This window comes from Lontra canadensis, unplaced genomic scaffold (genome assembly GCF_010015895.1).
Source record: "Lontra canadensis isolate GAN:19392208 unplaced genomic scaffold, GSC_riverotter_1.0 scaffold78, whole genome shotgun sequence".
In the NCBI taxonomy this organism is placed as follows: Eukaryota; Metazoa; Chordata; class Mammalia; order Carnivora; family Mustelidae; genus Lontra; species Lontra canadensis.
The window spans coordinates 5,170,277-5,192,645 of NW_022631072.1; the positions used below are offsets into that span (position 1 = coordinate 5,170,277).

Consider the following 22,369-nt stretch of genomic DNA (forward strand, 5'->3'; position numbering starts at 1 on the left):
CCCTGATGATACAAACCAGAGAAGCAGCAGGTTTGAGGGGCACAAGCCATTCAATTAGGAGCCTTAGAAATCAATTCAAAAGAGGCAGAGAGGAAAACAAGGCATGCACAGGAAGTAATTTGCTTCAAGCCACACAAAGGTTCCTGGTTCCTGGTATGCAACAGGTGTGACGAAGACAGAAAGCACAATATGTATTAGCCTCAATAATTAAAATAGAAATTAAACCATTTTTTTAAAAAAAGAAATTAGTTTGCCACTCTGAAGGCTAACATACACTAAGCACCACGAGGCAATGGGCTTGGATTATTTTTACAATTAAAAAGTTAATTTTTACAAGAGTCTTAAAGTACATCTGCAATAGGTACCATTTGCTTGTATATTACAATTTTCTTTCTTAAATGATGAGTCTATTACTCAAATTTCCTTCCTCCTCAAGGTTTCTGCAGAACGAATGGTCAGCAGCCTCACACTTTTGCTAGTTTTCCTCACTGGACTGACCGAATTGTTCAGCTATCATGTATAACGGTCCACACGTTAGAAGCAATCCTCAAGGCCGCGCTGCACTCTCCATCGCCTCCTCTCACGTCCTTGACTCATTCCCATGACCCCGAATGTAGATAAGTGGTTGAATGTGGTTTCCTTAAACAGGAAATGACCCAAGACAAATCCAAGAGCGATACCAATGTTCTTTGGTGACAGCTTTTCCTGAAGTGATGCCTGGGGCTCATATTCTTTTAAAATTCTTTTATAACCAAATTTCTCATTTACTGAATAGGCAGTTCTCCTTTCTAAGGAAACACACATCCTCAGCTTCGAGCTTCTCTTTCTCTCTAAAGGAAAAGCGTCCTCTATTGCGGTGTCTTGTTTAAACTACAGAACCAAATAAACTTTACACAGACACTTTTTCTTTTTACTAGACAGGCTATTCATTGTTTAATGCTCTCCTCTTATTCCTCCCCTCGATTTGGTTACCACCGGTATTTGCCCGCTCCTTCCAGAGAATTCGCAACGTGAGGTAGTACAAGCATTCACATGTCATCTGCACATAGAGTCTCCTGCTTGGTGTATCTCCCTTTTCCTAGGCTACAGACAATGGGGCAACGCTACTTTCCTTCCACTGCTATTACCGCACGGCAACAGGGAGGAGAGAGAGAAAGTCCATAATGTACCATCCATGCCTGAGAACTATGGGCCTGGAAACATCTAGACGCTGCACATACATTGGCTCGAATGTCCCCTGTGGCACACGGAGACAGGTATTATAATCTCCACTTTACAAGCAAGGAGACTGAAGCTCAGAAAGATGAGGTGACCGACCTACAGTCTGTTCTTTGTGGCCACCAGGATTCAGAATCAGGTTCGGGGCACCAAGGCTTCCAGCCTCCCTGCTACCCTGGGAGTCACAGCTACCACCCAGATGTTCACTGCAGCGCTTGTGTTTCCTGGCAGTTACGCAAGTGAGACTTTAAGAGGTTCATTTTTTATTGCTTACCAATATGAAAAAGGAAGAACAAAAAGGAAAGAATCTCTTTTTTCTCTACATATTACTCACATATGTTCATTCTGTTTTCTCCATCGGAATGTAAGCTCCAATTCCTCGACTCTTTCCACCAGAGCTAATACCAGTTCACAACAGGAACTCTTTTAACCCCATTTCCAATAAAAACATTTTCTTTCAAAAACTTTGATAACGTCAAAAATGGACCGCTACAGATCAAGGATGAACACAATTCCAAAGATAATTACCAACGCTGCCAGAGTCTTGTGTCACATGTGGGGCCTTCTGTATAGCATGGGCTGGAAGGGCTGCCTCAGACCCTCTGAAGTTCCGCAGCCCTGCAGAGACACTCAAGGCCATGTGCTGGATCATTCCAAAACACCCAAGTTAGAACCTCTCTTTGCTCCTGAGGAAAACCCCAGTGGTTCTCCATTAAAGGGAGAAAATAATTCAAATGACAGTTTTGTGTTCAAACTTTTCCATAACTTCTTTTTTTAAGACTTTATTTATTTCTTTAACTTTAGGTTTTATTTATTTTTAAGATTTTTATTTATTTCTTAAATTAGAGAGAGAGAGCCAGCTCACGAACGGGGGAGGGGCAGAGGGGGAGAATCTCAAGCAGACTGTGCTGAGCGTAGGGCCCAATGAGGGGCTTGATCTCACGACCCTGACACCGTGACCTAAGTGAAAACCAAGAGTTGGACACTTAACTTACTGAGCCACGCAGGCGCCCCTTGTAACTTCTAACCAGACCTCAACCAAATTCACCATTACTTCCTAACATAAGACAATGTCCTCTACAGACAAGAGGAAAGAGCTTAAGAGTCAGTGCTCTGGAACCACAAACTCCAGGTTCAAATCCCAGCTCCACCCGTCATAAGCTGTGGGAACTGGTGCAAATTACTTAACCTTCTGTTTCCTTATTTGTTAAATGAGGGTAAAAACAGTAAGTACCTCAAGGATTGTAGTGAGGATTAAAAATACATGCAAAATGCTTAGACTAGTACCTGGCACCTAGTAAACACTCGATAGTTAGCTGCTATCATTTCATCATCATCATTACAACTGAATAAAAAATAAACAGTGAAAACCAATATTTGTCAAGAAATCTTTGTCAGCTTCATGGCTGGTTTTTGCATCTGCTAGTCTCCTTTCCTGAAACATGTTTTTCCAACTTTGCCTCCCATCCAAATCCCAACCATTCTTCCTAGTTCAGAACATCTGCATCGGGGCACCTGGGTGGCTTATTCGTTAAGGGGATGCCTTCAGCTCAGGTCATGATCCCAGGGTCCTGGGAACGAGCCCCGCATCGGGCTCCTTGCTCAGTAGGAGGCCTGCTTCTCCCTCCCCCACTCCCCCTGCTTGTGTTCCCTCTCTTGCTGTGTCTCTCTGACAAATAAATAAAACTTAAAAAAAAAAAAAAAAAAGAACATCTGCACATCCCCATTCATACTGCCATCACTAGGCATCCAAAGCATGATGTCTATTTACTCTACCCCCTGGCCACATACAAAGTTATTTCTGCCTCCTCTCCTCATTTAGCCCATAGAAACCACAGAAGGGCAAGAGGCCATGTCTTAACACAATTCTTCCGTAGCCTCCTCAATACCTCAAAATGGTTTATGCTTACATTCCAGCTTAGACTACAGAAGATGGTTCCTAGAAATTGCTATTATAATAGTAATGCTCTCATCTTCTTTCCAGTGTCATTAGAAACATTATTCCTTTTCTAGGGCTAATACCTTCATCTCTTCTGCTCATTTCACTCTTCCTTAGAATGATCTTCCCTAGTTACCGTTCCCTGTCTATGTAACATTCACTCTCTCCTCCACCCACTGGATTCACTTTCTCCTTTATCCACTGCCCTCAACCATGTAAAGGTCTCCGGTATCCTGCAAAGATTTACCTGCCTCTTCTGCCCTTGTACATGATATTTTGACTCTTTATCTCTTCGACGTGCTCCCAGTATGAACAGTCTACACATGGTATATCCTTCTCCTCATGTGCCGCCCACTCTAAACCTTCTGAAGCTGGCTCTGAAGGTCATTAGTGAGCTCCAATCCAATGACCTCTTCTTGGCCCTCTCTGGACTTCATCACTACAATGTGACATTACTAATACTTTTTCCTTTAGTTCCCATGAATCCTTTCCATGAATCCCTACCCCTCTGACCAAGACTCTGGTGTATTTTGTTTGAATCTTTTTTCACTGGTGCTATTTCTTCTACCTTCCTCCAACTGCTGCTCAAAGGTCAGGATTTTGCTCAGTGTTCTCTTCCAAGATTTTGTGTAAAGAATTTATTCACTTGCATGGCTTTATCTTGCTTCCACAAAAAAAAGCCCTAAATCTGCAAGCTCAATTCTGGCCTTCCTACTGGGCTCAGTCTCTTATGTCCAATGCACGATCAGCCATCTCTGCTTAGATACAGCAACATGCCTTCATAGTCAATATCCAAAATCACATCACCTCCTGTAAAAGATATTTTTCCTTCTTCTGAAATCTCTATATTTTATCAACAGGGACATCTTCCTTTTTCATCAGACAAGTGAGAAAACTGGCATCCTCTCGGATTCCAAGCTCTCCCTCTATCCTGCCAGTCCAAATGATTAAGTCCTAGGAGATGTCCCCTTGTAACGAGGCTTCAACCTGTTCTATCTTTGCACTCTCACTGCCCACTCATCTGTAACATTCATTCCTTATTTAAACTTCCTATAATACTATTTTTGTCCTATCACTCTTTTATTCAAAATCACAACAGACTTCCACATCTACAGGGTTAGATAATCCTGAAGAGGGGCATGTAGTTCCCTTCACAGTCTAGTTCTAGCCATATCACTCCCTGGTGGAGACTCTCCACTCTCCACTGACAGGATGACACAGATGAATTCATTCCCACATCCGTGTCTGTATGTGGTAGGTTCTCGATAATGCTAAATTAGGCAACCATGTAATATACTGTCCAAACTGCAACATTTTTGAAAATGAAACAGAGCATTAGAAAATAATTAAAGTTACATATCTTTAAAAAGGTCTTATTTATTGACCAACAAATTTTTGAGCAAAAAAATTGGTTTTATTGTATCAGGGGACCTTTGAGATTGTTCTATTCAAAATGAAAAATAAAAATATGTTAAGGCAAAAATATTTAAATGCTGATTACCTGAAATTTAGATATAACAAAAGGAACTTAATCAAGCTATACATTTGCACATTTCTGTAATATATTACAGAATTAAAATAACTGAAATGTTGTTAGTAGATATTTATAATACATTTCCTTAGTCATATCTAATCTAATATCATATCACTGTTGTTTTTCTGGTTAATTCCTGTTTTTGATACGATCTTAGCACTTAGAATTTTCTCATAAAAGTACCTGTCTACTCCAACATTCTTCATTGTTAATTGTCATTATTTATTATTATAAATAATAATTTATAATAAATTATTATATATTATATATAACTATTAATATATTATTATAATAAATTATAAATGTATTGTTATTAATGCATTTAATATTACTAAAACTTTTGACTCACTCTTGTCTGTAGATCATAATAATTTTAGTTGAGAAAATATTCTTTCTAAATATAGTGAGGAAAAGTTAAAAATAGGACTACTATATGACCCAGCAAATTCCACTTTGGGGTATCAATCTGAGGGAACTGAAATCAGGATCTTAGAGAGGTATCTGCCCCCTCACTTTCAAGGCACTATTATTCACAATAGCCAAGGCATGTAAACAATCTAATTGCTTGGGAATAGATGGATAGATAAAGAAAATGTGGACACACACATACCTGCACACACACACAAACACAGAATGTGATCCAGCCATAAAGAAGAAGGAAATCCTGCCTTTTGTGCCAACGTGGATGCACTCTGAGGACAGACAATATGCTACATGAAGTAAGTCAGAGAAAGACAAATGACTCTGTGTTCTCACCTGTATGTGGAATCTGAAACAGCTGAACTCTCTAGCTGAAGAGAACTGGTGGTTGCCAGGGGCTGAGAGGGTAGGGGAAATGGGGAGACACTGGTCAAAGGGGACAGGCTTTCAGTTATAAGTTGAGTAAGTTCCGGGGTTCTAACATTCTAGCATGGTGATTATAGTTAACAAGACTGTATCATATACTTGAAAGTTGCTAAAAGAGTAGATTTTAAATATTATCAATACACACACACATACATACACACAGAAGGTGACAGAGGTATTTAACTAATGCTACGGTGATAAGCATTTTGCAATATATACAAGTATCGATCACATTGTATACTTTCAATTTACATCATGTAATATGTTAATTATATTTCAATAAAGCTGAAAAAAAATTTTAATGCACTGAGATAACTAGTAAACTCAGAGCACCTGTTGCTAAACAGAGGATATTCTTTTTTTTTTTTAATATTTTATTTATTTGACGGAGAGAAATCACAACTAAGCAGAGAGGCAGGCAGAGAGAGAGGAGGAAGCAGGCTCCCTGCGGAGCAGAGAGCCCGATGCAGGGCTCGATCCCGGGACCCTGGGATCATGACCTGAGCCGAAGGCAGAGGCCCTAACCCACTGAGCCACCCAGGCGCCCCTAGAGGATATTCTTAATACTAATCTTGTTAATACTGAAACTTTTAAGTATTTTTCTTAGGAATTGTCTTTTGGCCTCTGTTTAGAGGGCTTTTTTCAATTTTTTTTTTTTTTTTTTTTTTTTTTTTTTTTTTTTTTTTTTTTTTTTAAGTAGGACCCTGAGATCATGACCTAAGATCTTGGGGCACCTGGGTGGCTCAGTGGGTTAAAGCCTCTGCCTTCAGCTCAGGTCATGATCTCAGGATCCTGGGATCGAGCCCCGCATCAGGCTCTCTGCTCAGCAGGGAGCCTGCTTCCTCCTCTCTCTCTGCCTGCCTCTCTGCCTACTTTTGATCTCTGTCAGTCAAATAAATAAAAAAAATCTTTAAAAAAAAAAAAAAGACCTAAGATCTTGAACTAATATCAACAGTCAGACACCTAACCAACTGAGCCACCTAGGCGCCCTGAACAAATATTTTTAATAAGACAAAATTCATCAAATAAGCTGTCTCTATTTATGATTCTTTGTTAAGTTTCACCAGATCTAGAGACTGCTAAGTTATAGGCCTAATTCTAATATAGAATATAAATTTATTGAATTAAAATCAAAACCTCAATAAAAGTTTCCTGCAGGGGCACCTGGGTGGCTGAGTTGGCTGCGTCCAACTCTTTTGATTTTTGGCTCAGGTCACGATCTCAGGATTGTGGGATTAAGTCCGGCATCCTGCTCGGTGCTGGGCATGGAGTCTGCTTGATATTCTCTCTCTCTCCCACCCCCTCTACCCCTCTGCACTCCCTCTCCTTAAAAAAAAAAAAAGTTTCCTACAAATTATTATTGATGTTTTAAATACAATGGTATTATGATTACTTAAAAAAAAAGATTATTTATTTATTTGAGAGAGAGTGCATGAGCAGAGGGGAGCAGCAGTGTAGGGGAGAAGCAGGCTCCCCACTGAGCAGGGAGCCTGATGTGGGGTTCAGTCCCAGGACCCTGAGATCATGACCTCAGCTGAAGGCAGAGGCTTAACCAACTGAGCCACCCAGGAACCTCATTATGGTTATTTTATAAAGTCATTTCTTCAGAGATACATACTCAAACATTTAAAAATTAAATGTTTTGAGGGGCGCCTGGGTGGCTCAGTCCTTAAGCGGCTGCCTTCGGCTCAGGTCATGATCCCAGGGTCCTGGAATCAAGCCCTGCATGGGGATCCCTGCTGAGCGGGAAGCCTGCTTCTCCCTCTCCCACTCTCCCTCCTTCTGTTGCCCCTCTCACTGTGTCTCTGTCAAATAAATAAATAAAATTTTTAAAAAATTAAATGCTTTGATATATTGATTTGTTTCAAAATAATACGGGGTAGAGTTAGGGAAATATTGATGAAATAAAATCAGCCATAAGTTAGTAATTGTTGAAGCCAGTTTATGCATATGGGAACAGGGCTCACTATAGTAGTCTCTCTGCTATTTTATATTTTATATAGTTGAAATTTGCTTAATAAAAGGTTACAAAGAAAAGATTCCTAAGTGGATGTTATAAACTGAATTAAACCCCCAAAATTCAAAATGTTGATACTCAACCCCCAGTGTGACTATGCTTGGAAATAGGACCTTTAAGGAAATAATTAAAATTAAATGACATCATAGAGGTGGGGCCCTAATCTGATAAGACTTTGGTGTCCTCATAAGAAGAGAACTATAGGCACACAGAGGAAAAAGACTTGTTATCCAAAAGCCAGGAAGAGAGACCTCACTAGAAATCAACCCTGAAGGCACCCTGATCTTGGACTGTTATCTTCCAGAATTGTAAGAAAATAAATTTGTCATTTCAAACCACCTAGTCTGTAGTATTTTGTTATGGCAGCCCTAGCAGACAAATACAGAAAGATATTCAAAATTATAACTTTACATTTCAAAATTAAACCCTGAGCTCTCACTATTCTTTTTTATGGAAAATTTCAATGTCTTCGTGTTTGAAAGTGTTACCTTTAATAACTGCAATTTGCAACAACAACAACAAAAAATTACAATTTGCTTAAAACTCTTTTTAAAAAAGCTGAAGTTTTTGGAACTTCATTAATTGACTACATAAAGATTTCCAATTGATTATGAATGCAATACAGCCAAATGCAAAAAAACTCTTTTTCTTAAAAGTTCGTATCATTGTAGGACACCTGTAAAATAATTCTTCAAAAACTCAAACATTTTTAAAGTCCACTTGATGGGAAGAAACAGAAAAGTATATACTGCCACACTATAGAAATTTTAATTCAACATCAGATGTGTTATAAGAATCTTATAATTCCCAAACTGTGTACATGAAAATATTTGTAAATGACAACAGCCAGTTTTTATATCCATTAGTAGAAGCCTGTTTGGACCACATCATGTCTACCATTACAGCCAAATCCAAGTATATTCATGTTCCACAGGTTTTCTTAATTCAGAAAGAGCATTCTTTTTGCCATGTTGCCTTGTTTCACCAAAATTTATAACCTTATTATCGCCACTAAAAAAGTAGTACTTTAATCTGTTACATTAACTTGTGAACTGAATTTACAACAGCATCCAGAATAATGTCAGATGTTTCACCTTTAAGAGAATGAATTTCCAAGAATTTTACTTTGAATCCACTAACTGGATGGAAGAAATTAAAGCATTATGTGAACAGAATTAATGACTTTTCTATTTGAAGCATCTGCTGTCACTGATACTAAACTGATGAATTCAACTGGTACTGAACTATTTTACTAAACTGCTGAACTCAACTGGTACTGAACTATTCTACTAAACTGCTGAACTCAACTGGTACTGAACTAGTTCTAATAAACGAGCTAGCACGTTAACACCTAAGATCTCAACTTTTCATATACGTACATTTGTGCTCATTTTCATTTGCTCTGGATAAAAAGTCAAGCCTCACAGAATGACATGAAAATGCATCTCCTATAGCCACATATTAACTCATCAACTTTGGACATGACTTCTTAAAAAAAAAAAAGTACTCACTTTAGACGTAAATGCTAATGTTTCTTCAATAGACTTAGGTCTTGTGGTTTTCATGTTGTCAGTGATGCCACCATGGCCCCTGAGGTGGAGGGTACATGTCAACTACATTTTGTGCAGGCTCATTAGCTCTCTTGGCAAATGAGAATTGAGTTCCTACTGTCCTCCAAAAACACACTTTTTTGGTTTGTTTGGTTTTTGAAGGCGAATGCTGCCAAAGGGTTTATTATAAACTATATAAAATGTTACCAAGCCACATAATACAAAAATAATGGTATATTGAGGCCATATGATAAGTGATCAAACCACAGCAGCAAGAGAATTCAAACTGTTCCCCATGCACTTTATTTATGGCAGGCCTGCTCTGCTCCCCATACGTCTAGCCTCTGATTCCCCACATTTCCAACTAATCCTGCCAACTGGTAGCCAGGCAACGTCATGCCTCATGGGGGCCGCAGCTTGGCACATATGTCTGATATATACCAGGGGGCTTACGAAGACATTGGCTCCAGTATTTCTCCTACCACCACCCAGAACCCAAAGGTGGCGGTTCTCAGCCCCTGTGAGCAAGCAAAGTAGGTTATATCAATAAGCACCCCGCACACAGTCCTTAAAAGGGTAATGTCAGCAAGCCGTGTCAGAAAAGGGTTGGAAAGAAACAGACAGGCTGTTACTAGTCATTGTTCAGATCTTAGCAAGGCCTCAAATAAAATTAATACTAGATAAGATTATGGCAGAAGATGGAAGTACAAAGTAGATGTCTGTGAAAACCCATTCCAACGGCTTTTTATGCAACAATTAATAATACTTCATTTAGAAATGAAAAATCTTGAGACAAACGCTAAACAGGATGGGTTACTAGGATAACAAGCATAAAGTGGCCTTTTATGTTTAATGAACACTCAAACCCATGGCTTTCTTGATGCTCTCCTCCCTGGGAAGTCAGTTCCCCTTCTGAACATTGACCCACCTTCCACCATTTGGGGCACATTTGAGCTAACTCCTCCCCCATCTCCAGCTGGGCCTTCCCTGACCCCATCAGTCCTTGGCGACCCCCCCGCCTCCTCTCCACCCTAGCTGTTCTGCCTACTGTGTCTCTGGATGTAATCACTACAGTAATATCATATAACCTTACAGAGGTGGGTGACCAGCTCAATGAGGAGGAGAGTTCAGGAAAATAAATGGGGGGGTAGACGGTACATGTACTGGGGAGGGGCTGACAAAAGAAAAGGAATATGGTGTTGGTACTGAGAAAAAATAATAAGCTGTATTTTCCTTTTTCAGAGCTACACATACTGGTTTGATATCTGAGCAATTTCCTTGTTTTCACTTCTTACCTAAGGGTAGGGGATATTGGGCGGGAGCCTGGGTGGCTCAGTGGGTTAAGCCTCTGCCTTTAACTCAAGTCATGATCTTGGGGTCCTGGGATTGAGCCCCGCATTGGGCTCTCTGCTCGGTAGGGAGCCTGCTTCCCCCTCTCTCTCTGCCTGCCTCTGCCTACTTGTGATCTCTCTCTCTGCTGAATAAATAAATAAAATCTTTAAAAAAAGAAAAAAGAGTAGGGGACAATGCGAATAATAAGGAGACACAAGGATTTCTGTTTTAATCCTGGTCTTGCGACTGCAGATCGTGCTTGGGGGGGTTGGCTATCACTTCCTCCCACTTTCTTCGGCTTCAATAGCCCACACACTCAAGTCTGAGGACGAATCTCAGTCGTTTCAGAAGTCGCTTGGGAAAATGAAACACGTAGGTATGCGTGAACAACAGCCGGCAATCTCAAAGCACAAATGGAAATGGCACACACGTCTTCTGGTTCTCTAACAAATGTACTGAAGACAGAGCATTTGGTTTTGCAGACTCTCCCTGATATAAAACCAAACACTCCTATTTTTATACCAATGTGGTTTCAGAATATCACTGCAATGCACAAAAGCCATTCAAGCATCACTGTCATTTCGCCTCAAGTTTGTTATTAAACCTGTTTGGAAATGGCTGAAAGAAGAGAATATATTTCTTTAAATTCCTTCTTCTCTTAAATTCCGTTCTGTTTTCCTTCTGTCCCAGGACTTAATGGAGACGACGGCATGTAGGAGCGTTCCTTCTCCAGAGATAGTTCAAACTTGGATCCCAGGTTCTAAAGTCTATGGAGTCCAAGTTTGCATCCTGTAGTAGTTCTGTACAAGTAGCACCACACGCCTGCATACTTCGGCACGGCTCACAGCCTGCCTCAGTTGGATCCATACAACAAACTACAAAATATGCTCGCATAACATCTGTTTGTGTTGTGACGCTGCTTTGAGCAACTGTCATTTCTTTGTCTTGCTAAGTAATTAATTCAAAATTATATAATGAGACCATCAAGCCCTGTCAAGTCCTCCCTCACAGATTCCCTCATAGCCATCCCGTTTTCCTCTTGCCCCTGCCACACTGATAACCATCACGCTAGGCTAGGGCTGGCCTCCCAAACCTGTCCACATCCAGTTATCTCACACGGCCTCAGTGTTGCCAGGACAATAAGCCTAAATTACCTGCATGCAAACCACATTCCTTCATTCAAAATAAAGCCAAACACATATCAGCCCTTCAGTGGCTCCCAATCTGCCAAACCTGGTCTGCAAAACCAAATGCTCTGTCTTCAGTACATTTGTTAGAGAACCAGATTGGGAGCCAAATAAAAAGCCAAAGAACTTAGCCTCACATTTAAGACCTTTTATAATCTGGCTCCAATCCAGATTTCCCACTGGAACTCCCTATTCCCTTTTACTCTCCAAAACTAGCCTATTCACTAACTCCTCTGTTCCCCCCCAACACACACACACACACACACACCCCTTATCTTCCTGTTTCCAGGGTTTTTTGCTCATACTGTCCACCTACCTGGATGCCCTCAACCACTACCCTCCTTTTGGCCTATTCAAGTACTGCCCTCCAAAGCCAGATGCAACATCCTATCTTCGCTATCTACCATCCTATCTCTACTACCTCTTTGACCTCTATGTAACTAGGGCTTTACAAGTAACTCACTTGCTATTTCTTTGATGCCTTATACTCTTGGCTAGTTTTGCTCATGTTTGCTTCACTAGACTGTACTAGAGGGTATAAATGAGCCTCTCTGGTGATCTGCTGCTACTGTTTCATCCTCTGACTCGGAGCTATGTGCACAGCAGACAATTAGTATCTATATTTGATTGACGAACTGGTTAAAGATATTATGTATTTGCTCACTCAACAAATAATTATTGAATCCCAATACGTGCTAGGCACTGTTACAGGCACCAGGAAAATATAAACAAGCCATACAAATTTAAAACTTCTGCCTTCATAGGATTTACATTCTCAGGAAGGAGAAATATTTTTTTTTTTCAAAGTAAGCTATAAAAGTGTTAGAAAGTGCTAAGTGCTCTAGAGAAAAATCAGGAAAAGAAAGAGTATAAGGCAGGGTGGAAAGTGGACTGTGATTTTACATAGAATGATTGTGGAAGGCCCCTATGAACAAGTAAGATATGAGCAACAACTTGAATGAGACAAGAGTGAGGTATGTAGATATCTGGAAAAAAGTTCTAGACAGCGGGAGAGCAAGTGCTAAAACCCTGAGGCAGGAACTCGCCTAGAATATTCAGGGAAGAACAAAGAGGCTAATGTGGGGTAAAGGGTGGTGGGCGGTGGATAAGAGGAGTTAGGCTGGAAGAAGCCCTGCCAGCCTTTCGGGGAGTTGGGCTGATAACACTAGGGAATGGAGCAGAGGAATGACAAATCTGACTCACATTTGAAAGGATCCACTTGGATGGTCATTGAGAATAGGCAGATGGGAATTCCGGACAGAGGCAGAAAGACCAGTCAGGGTAATTTAGGATGGGGATGACCTTGGGAACAAAAGTCTTGAGGAGGGGTAGAATAGCATCTCAGACACGAGATGTTAAGTTGGAGTGACACATGGGGAGACTGAGGGAGCAGTTAGACAAAGGGATCTAGAGTTCAGGAGAGAAAATGAGGCTGAAACCCACGTTGGGGAGTTATCAGTGTACAGACAGTATCAAAACTATGGGAGCAGATGAAATCCAGGGAGCGACTGTAGACAGAGATAAAGTCTAAGCACTAAACACAGTAACCTGTCAAGACTGAGAAGGAGGAGCCTGTGAGGCAGGAGAAAAACAAGGAAACCGTGAATGCATCTGTTGGGAAGAGACTGTGTGCTTGAGACAGTAATCCATGTTTGTGAGGAACATGGCATTGACTTAACTTAGATTACAGAGGCTAAGGGAGGGAGTTTATTTTCTCACTCCTTAGGGCAGCCGTGGTTGGGCAAATTTTAACAACACAATATTGAGTTCTGTTTTCTACGAGCCTCCCCCCCGCAAAAAAAAGAAAAAAGCCTAGCGATAATCAAATGAAAACAGGGTTTGTCAATCTTGGCACTACCGACATTTGAGCATTTGAAGGCCAGATAATTCCTTATCTTGGGGGGCTCTCCTGTGCATTATGGGATGTGTAGCAGCAGCCCTGGACTCCAACCACTAGATGGCAGTAGTAGACCCCTGCACCTCCCCGTCAGAAAGTGCCAAATGCCCCTGCAGGGCCAAATCCGCCCCACCTGACAACCACCAAGTTAGAGCAAGAGGTCCATGAAAGCCAAATCTCAGTATACTTGAAACATCCTAACTGCTGAACGCATCTGTTAATTTCTGCTGATCATCTAATTCTGCTGATAATCTCTTCCCCAGACTTCTTAACAACCGGCTGATTTGGGAGGTTCTCACTCTATTCATTACCCAGAGTGAAGAAAGCAAGCAAGTAGCTCAAAAATGTACTTCTAATTTTTTTCAATATAAAAGATATGCCCCAAATCTACCCAGTTCAAAAATGATCATCTCTGCTCATGCTTGTTCATGGCAGCACTATTCATAAGAGCCAAGAGGCAGAAGCAACCCAGTGGTCAACCACAAACAGATAAACAAAAGGTGGTATATCCATCACAGTGGAAATTCTGACACACGCTACAACATCGGCATTATGCTGGGGAATTTGCTAGTCACAAAGGTACAGATACTGTTATGAGACTACTCATCTGAGGTACTTACAGTAGTTAAATACAGAGAGACAGGAAGTAGGATGGCTGCCAGGGACTAAGGAAAGGGGAGAATAGGGAGCTACCATTCAGTGGGTACAAAATTTTAGTTCTGCAGGATAAAAAAAAAGGTGTAGAGATGGCGGGTAGTGATGGTTGCACGATGGGAATGCACTTAATGCTGTGGGACGGTACACTGAGACATGGTGAAGATGATAAATTTTATGTTATTTGCTTTCTACCACAATTTCAAAAAAAAAAAAAAGCACACAGGCTCTGCAGTCAGACTGTCTTAAGTTCAAATACTGACAAAATGCCCAACAAGGTATCTGGGTCACAGTAAGCTCCTCAGTAAACAGGAGGAGCTGATTACAAAGTAGTATTTTCACCAGAATTCTACCAAGTCAGTGTGCATGTCTGTCAGGACCCATGGTTGACAGTAATGTGTGCATCTGATTGGTGAAATAGGAAAACAGATAAAAAGAAAGCATGGTTTAAAAAAAAATGACCATTTCTGACAATAGAATCATTTTACCAACTGAATATCATTAAGCACGAAGTAAGGTTAATTTCTTCCCCCTCAAAATTCCCTCTCTCCTGTGGATCTGTCTTGTCACTTATTTTAAAGATCCAGACTCTTTTTGTACTATTTTTTCAAACCTCAAAAAAATTTTTGAACATTTAAAAATGTGTATATATAGACTTTTTCTTAAATGATCAATAATCCATTCTAGATGTTACCCTGTTTATATGAGTTTTGCTTCCATTATTGATTTCCACAATCCCCTGCCCAGTCCTACAAGGACTGTAATTCAGACTCCCATCCATTTCATCCTAACATATGTGCTGGAAACAGAACCTAACTTTCATAGCTGCATGTGTATTAAGGACAATTAAAGGAAAGAAATAACAAAATAAAACAGAGAAGTCAATAACATAAACACAACAGAAAGCATCTAAAAGAAAACCAATGTTTTTGCTGACGAGCAAGAAACAGTGATCGGCAGAAGCTCCCTTCTCAGCTTGCAAAGCGAAGCTCACCAGGTAGGAGGGCAGGAAAGAGGTACTGGTTCAGTCAGAAACCAAAGCAAAAAAAAACCTAAGTGCCCAGAGCAGATGGGGCTTTCCTAACGGTCTCACCTGCATGGGGTTGATCTTCACCGAGCGCTCAAAGCACTCCACACATTCCCTGAACTCCTTGTTCCGCAGATGAAGGAGGCCTTTGGAGCGCTGGGCCCGAGCGCTGCGGTGGCGGGACAGCTCCCAGGCCCGGTCGTAGCAAGACTGGTCTCGAAGGACATCTCCGAGCAAGCAGTATAAACTCGGTGTTTCTTTTTTCTCCAGCTCTTGCCTAAGGATTTCTTCTGCCTAGAAATAATGAAGAAATAACTGAATTGCTTAGAGTGACAAATGACTATTTTTTTTTTTTTTTTAGCACATATACATCTTTATCCCACAGGATCCAAATGTTTCTTTTCAAAGTTTGAGATAACCCACTTATTTCCTGCATCTGAGACACAGGCAGAATAAGAGAAAACAACTATGGTACAGGTGAAAGCGAGAACAAGAAGAGGCGAATGCTGATTTACTGGCATCTGGAATTCTCCAGAATCCTCCCGGAAAGAAAGGCACCAAGGAGAGGTGAGAGCAGCCTCTTGAATTCACCTCTACCCAATAGCAAGGAAAATTAGGTTTTTCCTTTTTAATGTTATTGTTTGTTTGCTTTGTTTCTCCTTTCTTAAAATGCCATGCTCAGGGAGGCTGGGATTGCTGAAGCATTTATAAAAGAAGGAGGGGGGTACAACTTCATAGTCACTGCTTTTTCTCAAAGATAAAACTTGGCATCATGAGGTCTGCTTCCAGACAGTCCACTCACTTTAGGAATTAAAGACCATCCTCAGTATATGGCAAAAGCTTGGGTATGACTCACAAAGGTCCACCTCATCAGCTGAACTAATTCTGGACTTGTTACCCCTACTACTCCACTCCCCCCTGCCCCTTTACCCCTTGTTTCTGATCAGTTTCAACAGTATGCTAGCAGCTCTGCTTTCCATCCTCACACACAAACACCTTCCCATAAGCAGCAGTGGGGTCACCAAAGATGTCAAGACCGCCAGGGACGCAACGGATGTAGACAGCCAGGAAGCCATCCTATTGTAGTTAACAAGATACTTTAGACTCCATAATTTACGTAGCTGGCGATCGTAAAGTCCATACAGTTGAATCGCTTTAGGCTGCACACCGCTAGAGTTCTTAAGCAGTCCAATTTTTGCAAAATCTTTTTAAAAAGGTGGTTGCATATTGCACTGTATGTTAACTAAATTTAAATAATAAAAAAAAGGTGGATGTATTTCTCAAAGGATCTCTGGATGCTAGCTCCTCTGAACTTCTGCAGGAGTTACAGGTTATGTAGGCTTTTTAGGCCTAGTCTGAAAATGGAACCAGAATTTATTAAACAGTTTCCAAACAAAAAGAGTTCTAAATCCCAAATAGCCAAAATACCCATGTCATTTTCAAATAACATCCATGTAATTCCTCTATAACAGCTGACACAATAGCTATTACTGTATTTAACCATAATTCTGTAAGGTCATCTAAATGTCCAACACATGTATATCTACATATACACCTACAGTATCCAACCGAATTACATGTACCAGACTGCAGCCACGGCAAGATTTTTGCTGAAATGATCTCATAGTGTAGTTGAAGGCATTTCTCCTGGTGATATGGCATTGAAAACTGATACCCACACCCTCCCAGAAATTCTGAAGGCTACGCCTGCGGAAAATAAATTTTTGTGACTAGCTATCTGATCTAGTTGATTTGAGGACATGAGGAGCCAGCGATCATGAGTGGATGTAACATTGGTAGTCCATGATATCCAGAGACGAAAGAATTTCTTAAATTATCACCTGTGGGAACTCAGAATAAAGTACCAACCTAATGTAAGGCTTCTGTGAATTATGTGATAGGATTCTGAGGCTACCAGATTGTGAGGTGAGCTAGCTGCTTCTAAGGTCACTGAACAGCTCAACAAAGAAAACAATGTTCAGCATTTTAAATCCTCAAGGTCAGAAAACCAAGGAATGTCTATGATTCCTAAAGGAACTTCTTTTCCCTTGTACCTGCCAACTTAGTACAGCCAAAACTCTGATGTAGACATTGCTCCTGCATGACTGCTGACTGACAATACAGGACAAAGTCAGTTTCACTAGATCTGTGTGCAAGTTAAGGCATTTGGTTGGGTTAATTGATTGTTTTAGTCATTCATTTTTCTCCTTCTACTGCCTTTTAGCTATAAAAGGCATTTGGTTATTTTTCGTTGATTGCTCTGGTGCTAATCATGCACGTCTTCAATTTGTCAAAGTTCATTTAGAGTTAACATTGTATCACCTCACCTTTTTCATGTCACAAGTGGCCCAGTCAAGCCCTTCCTAAATTTCTGTTCCACAGAAACAATGAAAGAGAAGTGATTCCTGTTGTTTTCAGCCACTAAGTTTTGATGTGGTTTGGTTCACATCAATAGTAACTGCAGTGATTGTTTAAAACAGGACAGTTACTCTAGTACTACTCCCTTCATCTTGGTCAGGAGAAGAGGCCATGGATCATGAAAGAGAAAGACCTAAGAATTTAACTAAGGACATTGGGGATGAGTCAGATAATAGAAATCTCCAAACCCTACAGAGCTTCCAATACCAGTGAGGCAGCCCTCCCCTATCTGTTAAGACTTGTGCTACTTTGCTTAAAGACAACAGAATGACTTACTGCACCTCAGGGAGGTACCCTGCAACAGAATGCCAATTCCCTTCATATCTTCCCCTTCCATTCCTTACTGTCTCCATACATGTAAGTAGACTTATACACAAGAGAACCACAAGATTTTATTATTTTCTATAGGGGAAAATCTTGGACCATGGGGAAAAAGAGATTCTAAGGGGGATAGACCATAGATAAATTGTGGATCATGATTATAAGCAATTAAGGTACTCATCAGAAATTTCTGATTCATAGGACTAACTCAAGAAGCTGACGATGATTCTAAATTATTTGCTCGACTGTCGGACTAAAATCTGGACTCGAATGTGGCCAAAACTAAGCTGAGATGCCAGAAATTCCTTGGTGTGATGTGGAAGAAAGAATCCAAGAATTTAGGAAGAAAAGGCTGTTGTCAGTTTATTATTTACAACCTTTTCACCCATCCCAATGTCCTCCAAGAGGGCCCAGGGGATACTCCTTTCATCTTGGCTTTGAGAAATACATTGTATACGGAGTATAAGCATTTTTGAAAAGTGCTATATAAATGCCTGTGTAAGCTGGGGGGAAAAACTTGAAGATCCCTCAGTTGAAATGAGCTTCCTGAGCTCAGTGGGGATTATCAGAATTCAAGGTAACAGACAGCTGATAGCACTTAACCCCTGGAAGCAAGGTGAGTGTAGTTGCTTGCAACAGTCACAGCCAGAATAGTAACAAAAACAGTGCAACAAGAATGGACCTTAGGTGGTGGCTGACTGACCAAGAAGCCTTAGGACCAAATTATATGTACAGCCAACTAAGTCCAAACTTGATCTATATAACATTAAAAAAAAACCCTAGGTTTGGACACCAGACATCTGACCCAAGTCACCATCCTAAAACACTGTTTCTCACCCAATTGGGAGAGAAATCCTTGAGGGATTTCAGAGTCAGAGCCTTTTTTAAAAATTAAGGAAGGAAAGAAGAAGGAAGGGAGGAAGGAAGGAAGGAAGGGAGGGAGGAAAGGAGGGGCGGGCCAATACTGATGAAGAAGGACCCCACTGTAACGTAACTATCATATAAACTAATTCTTCTCTTGTCATCCCCAAAGACATAAACTTTAACATTTGCCAGGTAATTCTTTCCTGAGGGAGAAGAAATACCTGTCTTATCAGGATTGGTAAGTTCTTAGTTAATGCTATTCCTCTGGGACCCAGAACATCACCATGATGAGTCAGTGGGTTTATGGGAGTCAGTAGATCCCATGGTAGGCCTAGTACATCATATGTACCGCTATATCAACTTGCTTCAGCTGGAAACTAGGATTCCCCAAATCCCTTTCCCTTCAGACTTTGCATTACAGTTGGTCAGTGGGGAATTTGTTGGGGATCTGAAAGGCAGAAGTAAATCAACAGCCTTTACTCTTGGACGGTGGTTGTGGTTAATTATGGTGTCACACAAGATGCAAAAGATGCCCCTCGGATTCCAGCTTGTCTTTTGCTCTATGTATCCAGCTTATGCTTCTGATTGTGGACCCTGCCAACCAAAAGCAGTCCCAGGACCACCATCAGACATTTCACTGGGGACCCACAGGACTGGCAGCTACGTACAGACAACAGCTTTCCACAAATCTCTCCACAAGTTCCTCTTTCATGCTTCCATTTCAACGGCTGGAAGGCCTCAGCTTCTCCGATTTCCTGGTGAGTTCTGACTTAGCCACTATGCCAGTGCTTCGTGTGGTCTGGGAAATGATTTCTTTCCCTGATAATTTCTCCTCCCTCTTCCAGAGCTTCAGTTCTCCAGCTCTCCCCATGTCTGCATAAGATCTAATTCCTTTAATATGCCCCTTGATGACATCCCAAAACTACTCAAAGTGGCTCTGCTTCCATCAACAAAACCTGAAAGGTACAATTTTATTTTTCATTTTTGCCTTTTACACTCCTTATGTGTCCTCCCATTTGATAATGATTTATATATTGGTTTTTATCCAATATGCATTAAATGTATTATCTCAATCCCTATAGTAAGTCTGAGAGGTAGACATTAATATGCCCATTTTTAATACAAAGAAATAGAAGCTTATATTCCTTGGTCAGCTGGTCATTCCAAAACCAAGAGATACTAAGTTGGGACCTTAATTTCAGGTTCCGTACTTTTCCTATATTCCACGGGTGGGTATCAGCAAAAATGGTGGTCTAAGAACCTCTGAAAATTCCCTACTCCATAAAAGCAACAAGAAGACTGGCAAAGAGTATTAGAATTAACTTTTTTGGTAACCCTGGAATTGATCATTGATAACCCTGGAAATCAACCAAAAACTTGAAATAATCCAGACAATGTTTATTCCACCCCTCTCCCTAAAAAATGCTGATATCTTGGTAAGATTACCAAGTTTGTGTGATTTTAACTTGCACCATTCCTATTTCATTTTCTCCAACTCTGCAGTAGCCTTGAACCAACAGCAGGCAATCGTGGTGATTGGTGGCCTGGCAGCCACCAGAGGGAAAAAAGTGGGATTAGAGCTCTTCTGAAGTCTCATTTCCAAAGAACTGTCATTATCTGACCTGGCTGGTGGTTGCCTAGAAGAATCCATTTGCAAGGTTGTCTATGACTGAGTTTATCCAGTGATAAACCTCTGAGTTCATCCAGTGAAAAGCCTTTGTCTAAAACAATTACAACTGGTTAATTTTGTAGCTGTCTCAAGTGGTAAATAAAATGTGGGACAAACAACAGGCTAACCAAAAAACTTAAAAATGAAAAAGGAAGTAAGGAGTACCTAAGGGCTTTGAAAGGCTCCAACATATTCATGGGAATCCAGAAGGCATGTGTAGGGTGCTGCACATGTTCAGGATAAGACCCGAGAAAGCCATAAGCTCTCACCTCAGGCTGACTCAGAGGCTTCGCACCAGAAGTCAGTGAAAGCTAGGACAGGGCTGCTGACTGCCTGCCTCAGTGTTAGAAGCATGCTCCAACACACACACACACACACACACACACACACACAGCCCATCAGCAAAGACTGGGAGACCTGTTGATTCTGGCATTCAAGGAATATTCTGTCCAATCATTAGCTGCCCATTAAGCTAACCAACCTGAGACTTCAGTGGCTGCACAGGACAAAGAACATAGATTTTACAGAATTAGTCAAGAAATATCACTAAACAAACAAACAAAAATCACAAACAGAAATAACAAACTGATTTCCAGAGTTGTCACATTATATTATTTAAAATGTCCAATTTTCAACAACAATTTATAAAAATATGCAAAGAAGCAAGAAAGTATGGCCATAACATAAGAAAAAAAGCAATTAATAGAAACTCACTGAGGATTTCCAGATGATGGGCTTAATAGGCACTTAAAACATACCATCTTAAATGATCCCTCTGATCCCTCTTACAAGGACTAAAAAAATAACACAAACACACACACACAAAGTAATGACACCTGCCTGGCTCAGTAAGTAGAGCAGGCAACTCTTGACCTTGGGGTTGTGAGTTCAATTTAAAACTAAAATCTTAAAATAAAATTTAAAAAAAAGTAAAAATGACAAGGGAATTAAAATGGCACAGTAAAAAAAATACCCATTTAACCAAAAAGAAGGCAGTAATAGGGAAAGAGAAAAGAATAAGACATATAGAAAATAACAAAATGACTAATATACATCCTACATTATCAGTAAATAAATTAAATGTAAAAGGATTAAATACAACAATCAAAGGCAGGAATTGGCAGAAAGGATAAAAAAATGATCTAACCAAGAGACACACTTTAGATTCAGACACACAAAAGGGATGAAAAGGAAGGAAGGAAGGAAGAAAGGAAAGAAGGAAGTGGGAGGTCTAGTACACAGGAACCAAAAGAGAGCTGGAGTGGCTAAATTAATAGACAAAATTCACCTTAAGACTAAAATTGTTAATAGGACAAAGAAAGTATATTTTAATGATAAACATTTAATCCATCCAGAAGACAAAATTGTAAGTAGACATTCACCTAACCATGAGACCCAAATCACATGAAGCAAAAACTGACTTCTCTAAAGGGAGACATACACAATTCATCAATAATATTTGAAGACTTGACTTTCCAACCTTGGATAACAGATATTACAGTTATATAGAAGATAGAAATAGAAGACTTGAACAATGTTATAAACCAACTAAGCCCAAAAGACATCTAAAGAACATTCCACCCAACAGCAGCAGAACACTCTCCAGTATATTCTACATATTAGGCTGTAGACAAGACTCAGTGAATTTGAAAGGACTGAAGTCATACTTAGTATCTTCTCCAACTATGATGGGATGAAATTAGAAATCAATAATAAAAGGAAATTTAGGATGGGTGTCGAGGAGGGCACGGCTGAGATAAGCACTGAGTATTACACTGAACTAATAAATCATTGAACACTACATCAAAAACTAATTATGTACTATAAAGCTAACTGAGCATAAAAAATAAATTTTAAAAAGAAGAAATTTAGTAAGTTTACAAATTCATGGAAATT

General features: G+C 40.3%; 1 protein-coding gene across 1 annotated transcript in view; it reads right to left on the reverse strand.

Moving 5' to 3' along the window:
* The window catches only part of TTC27 (tetratricopeptide repeat domain 27), a 169,858-nt gene that overhangs the window by 39,847 nt on the left and 107,642 nt on the right, over window positions 1–22,369 (reverse strand). Inside the window, exon 13 of the mRNA XM_032881906.1 lies at window positions 15,268–15,495. Within this exon, the coding sequence (XP_032737797.1) occupies window positions 15,268–15,495 (228 nt within the window). The remainder of the gene's footprint in view (window positions 1–15,267; window positions 15,496–22,369) is intronic.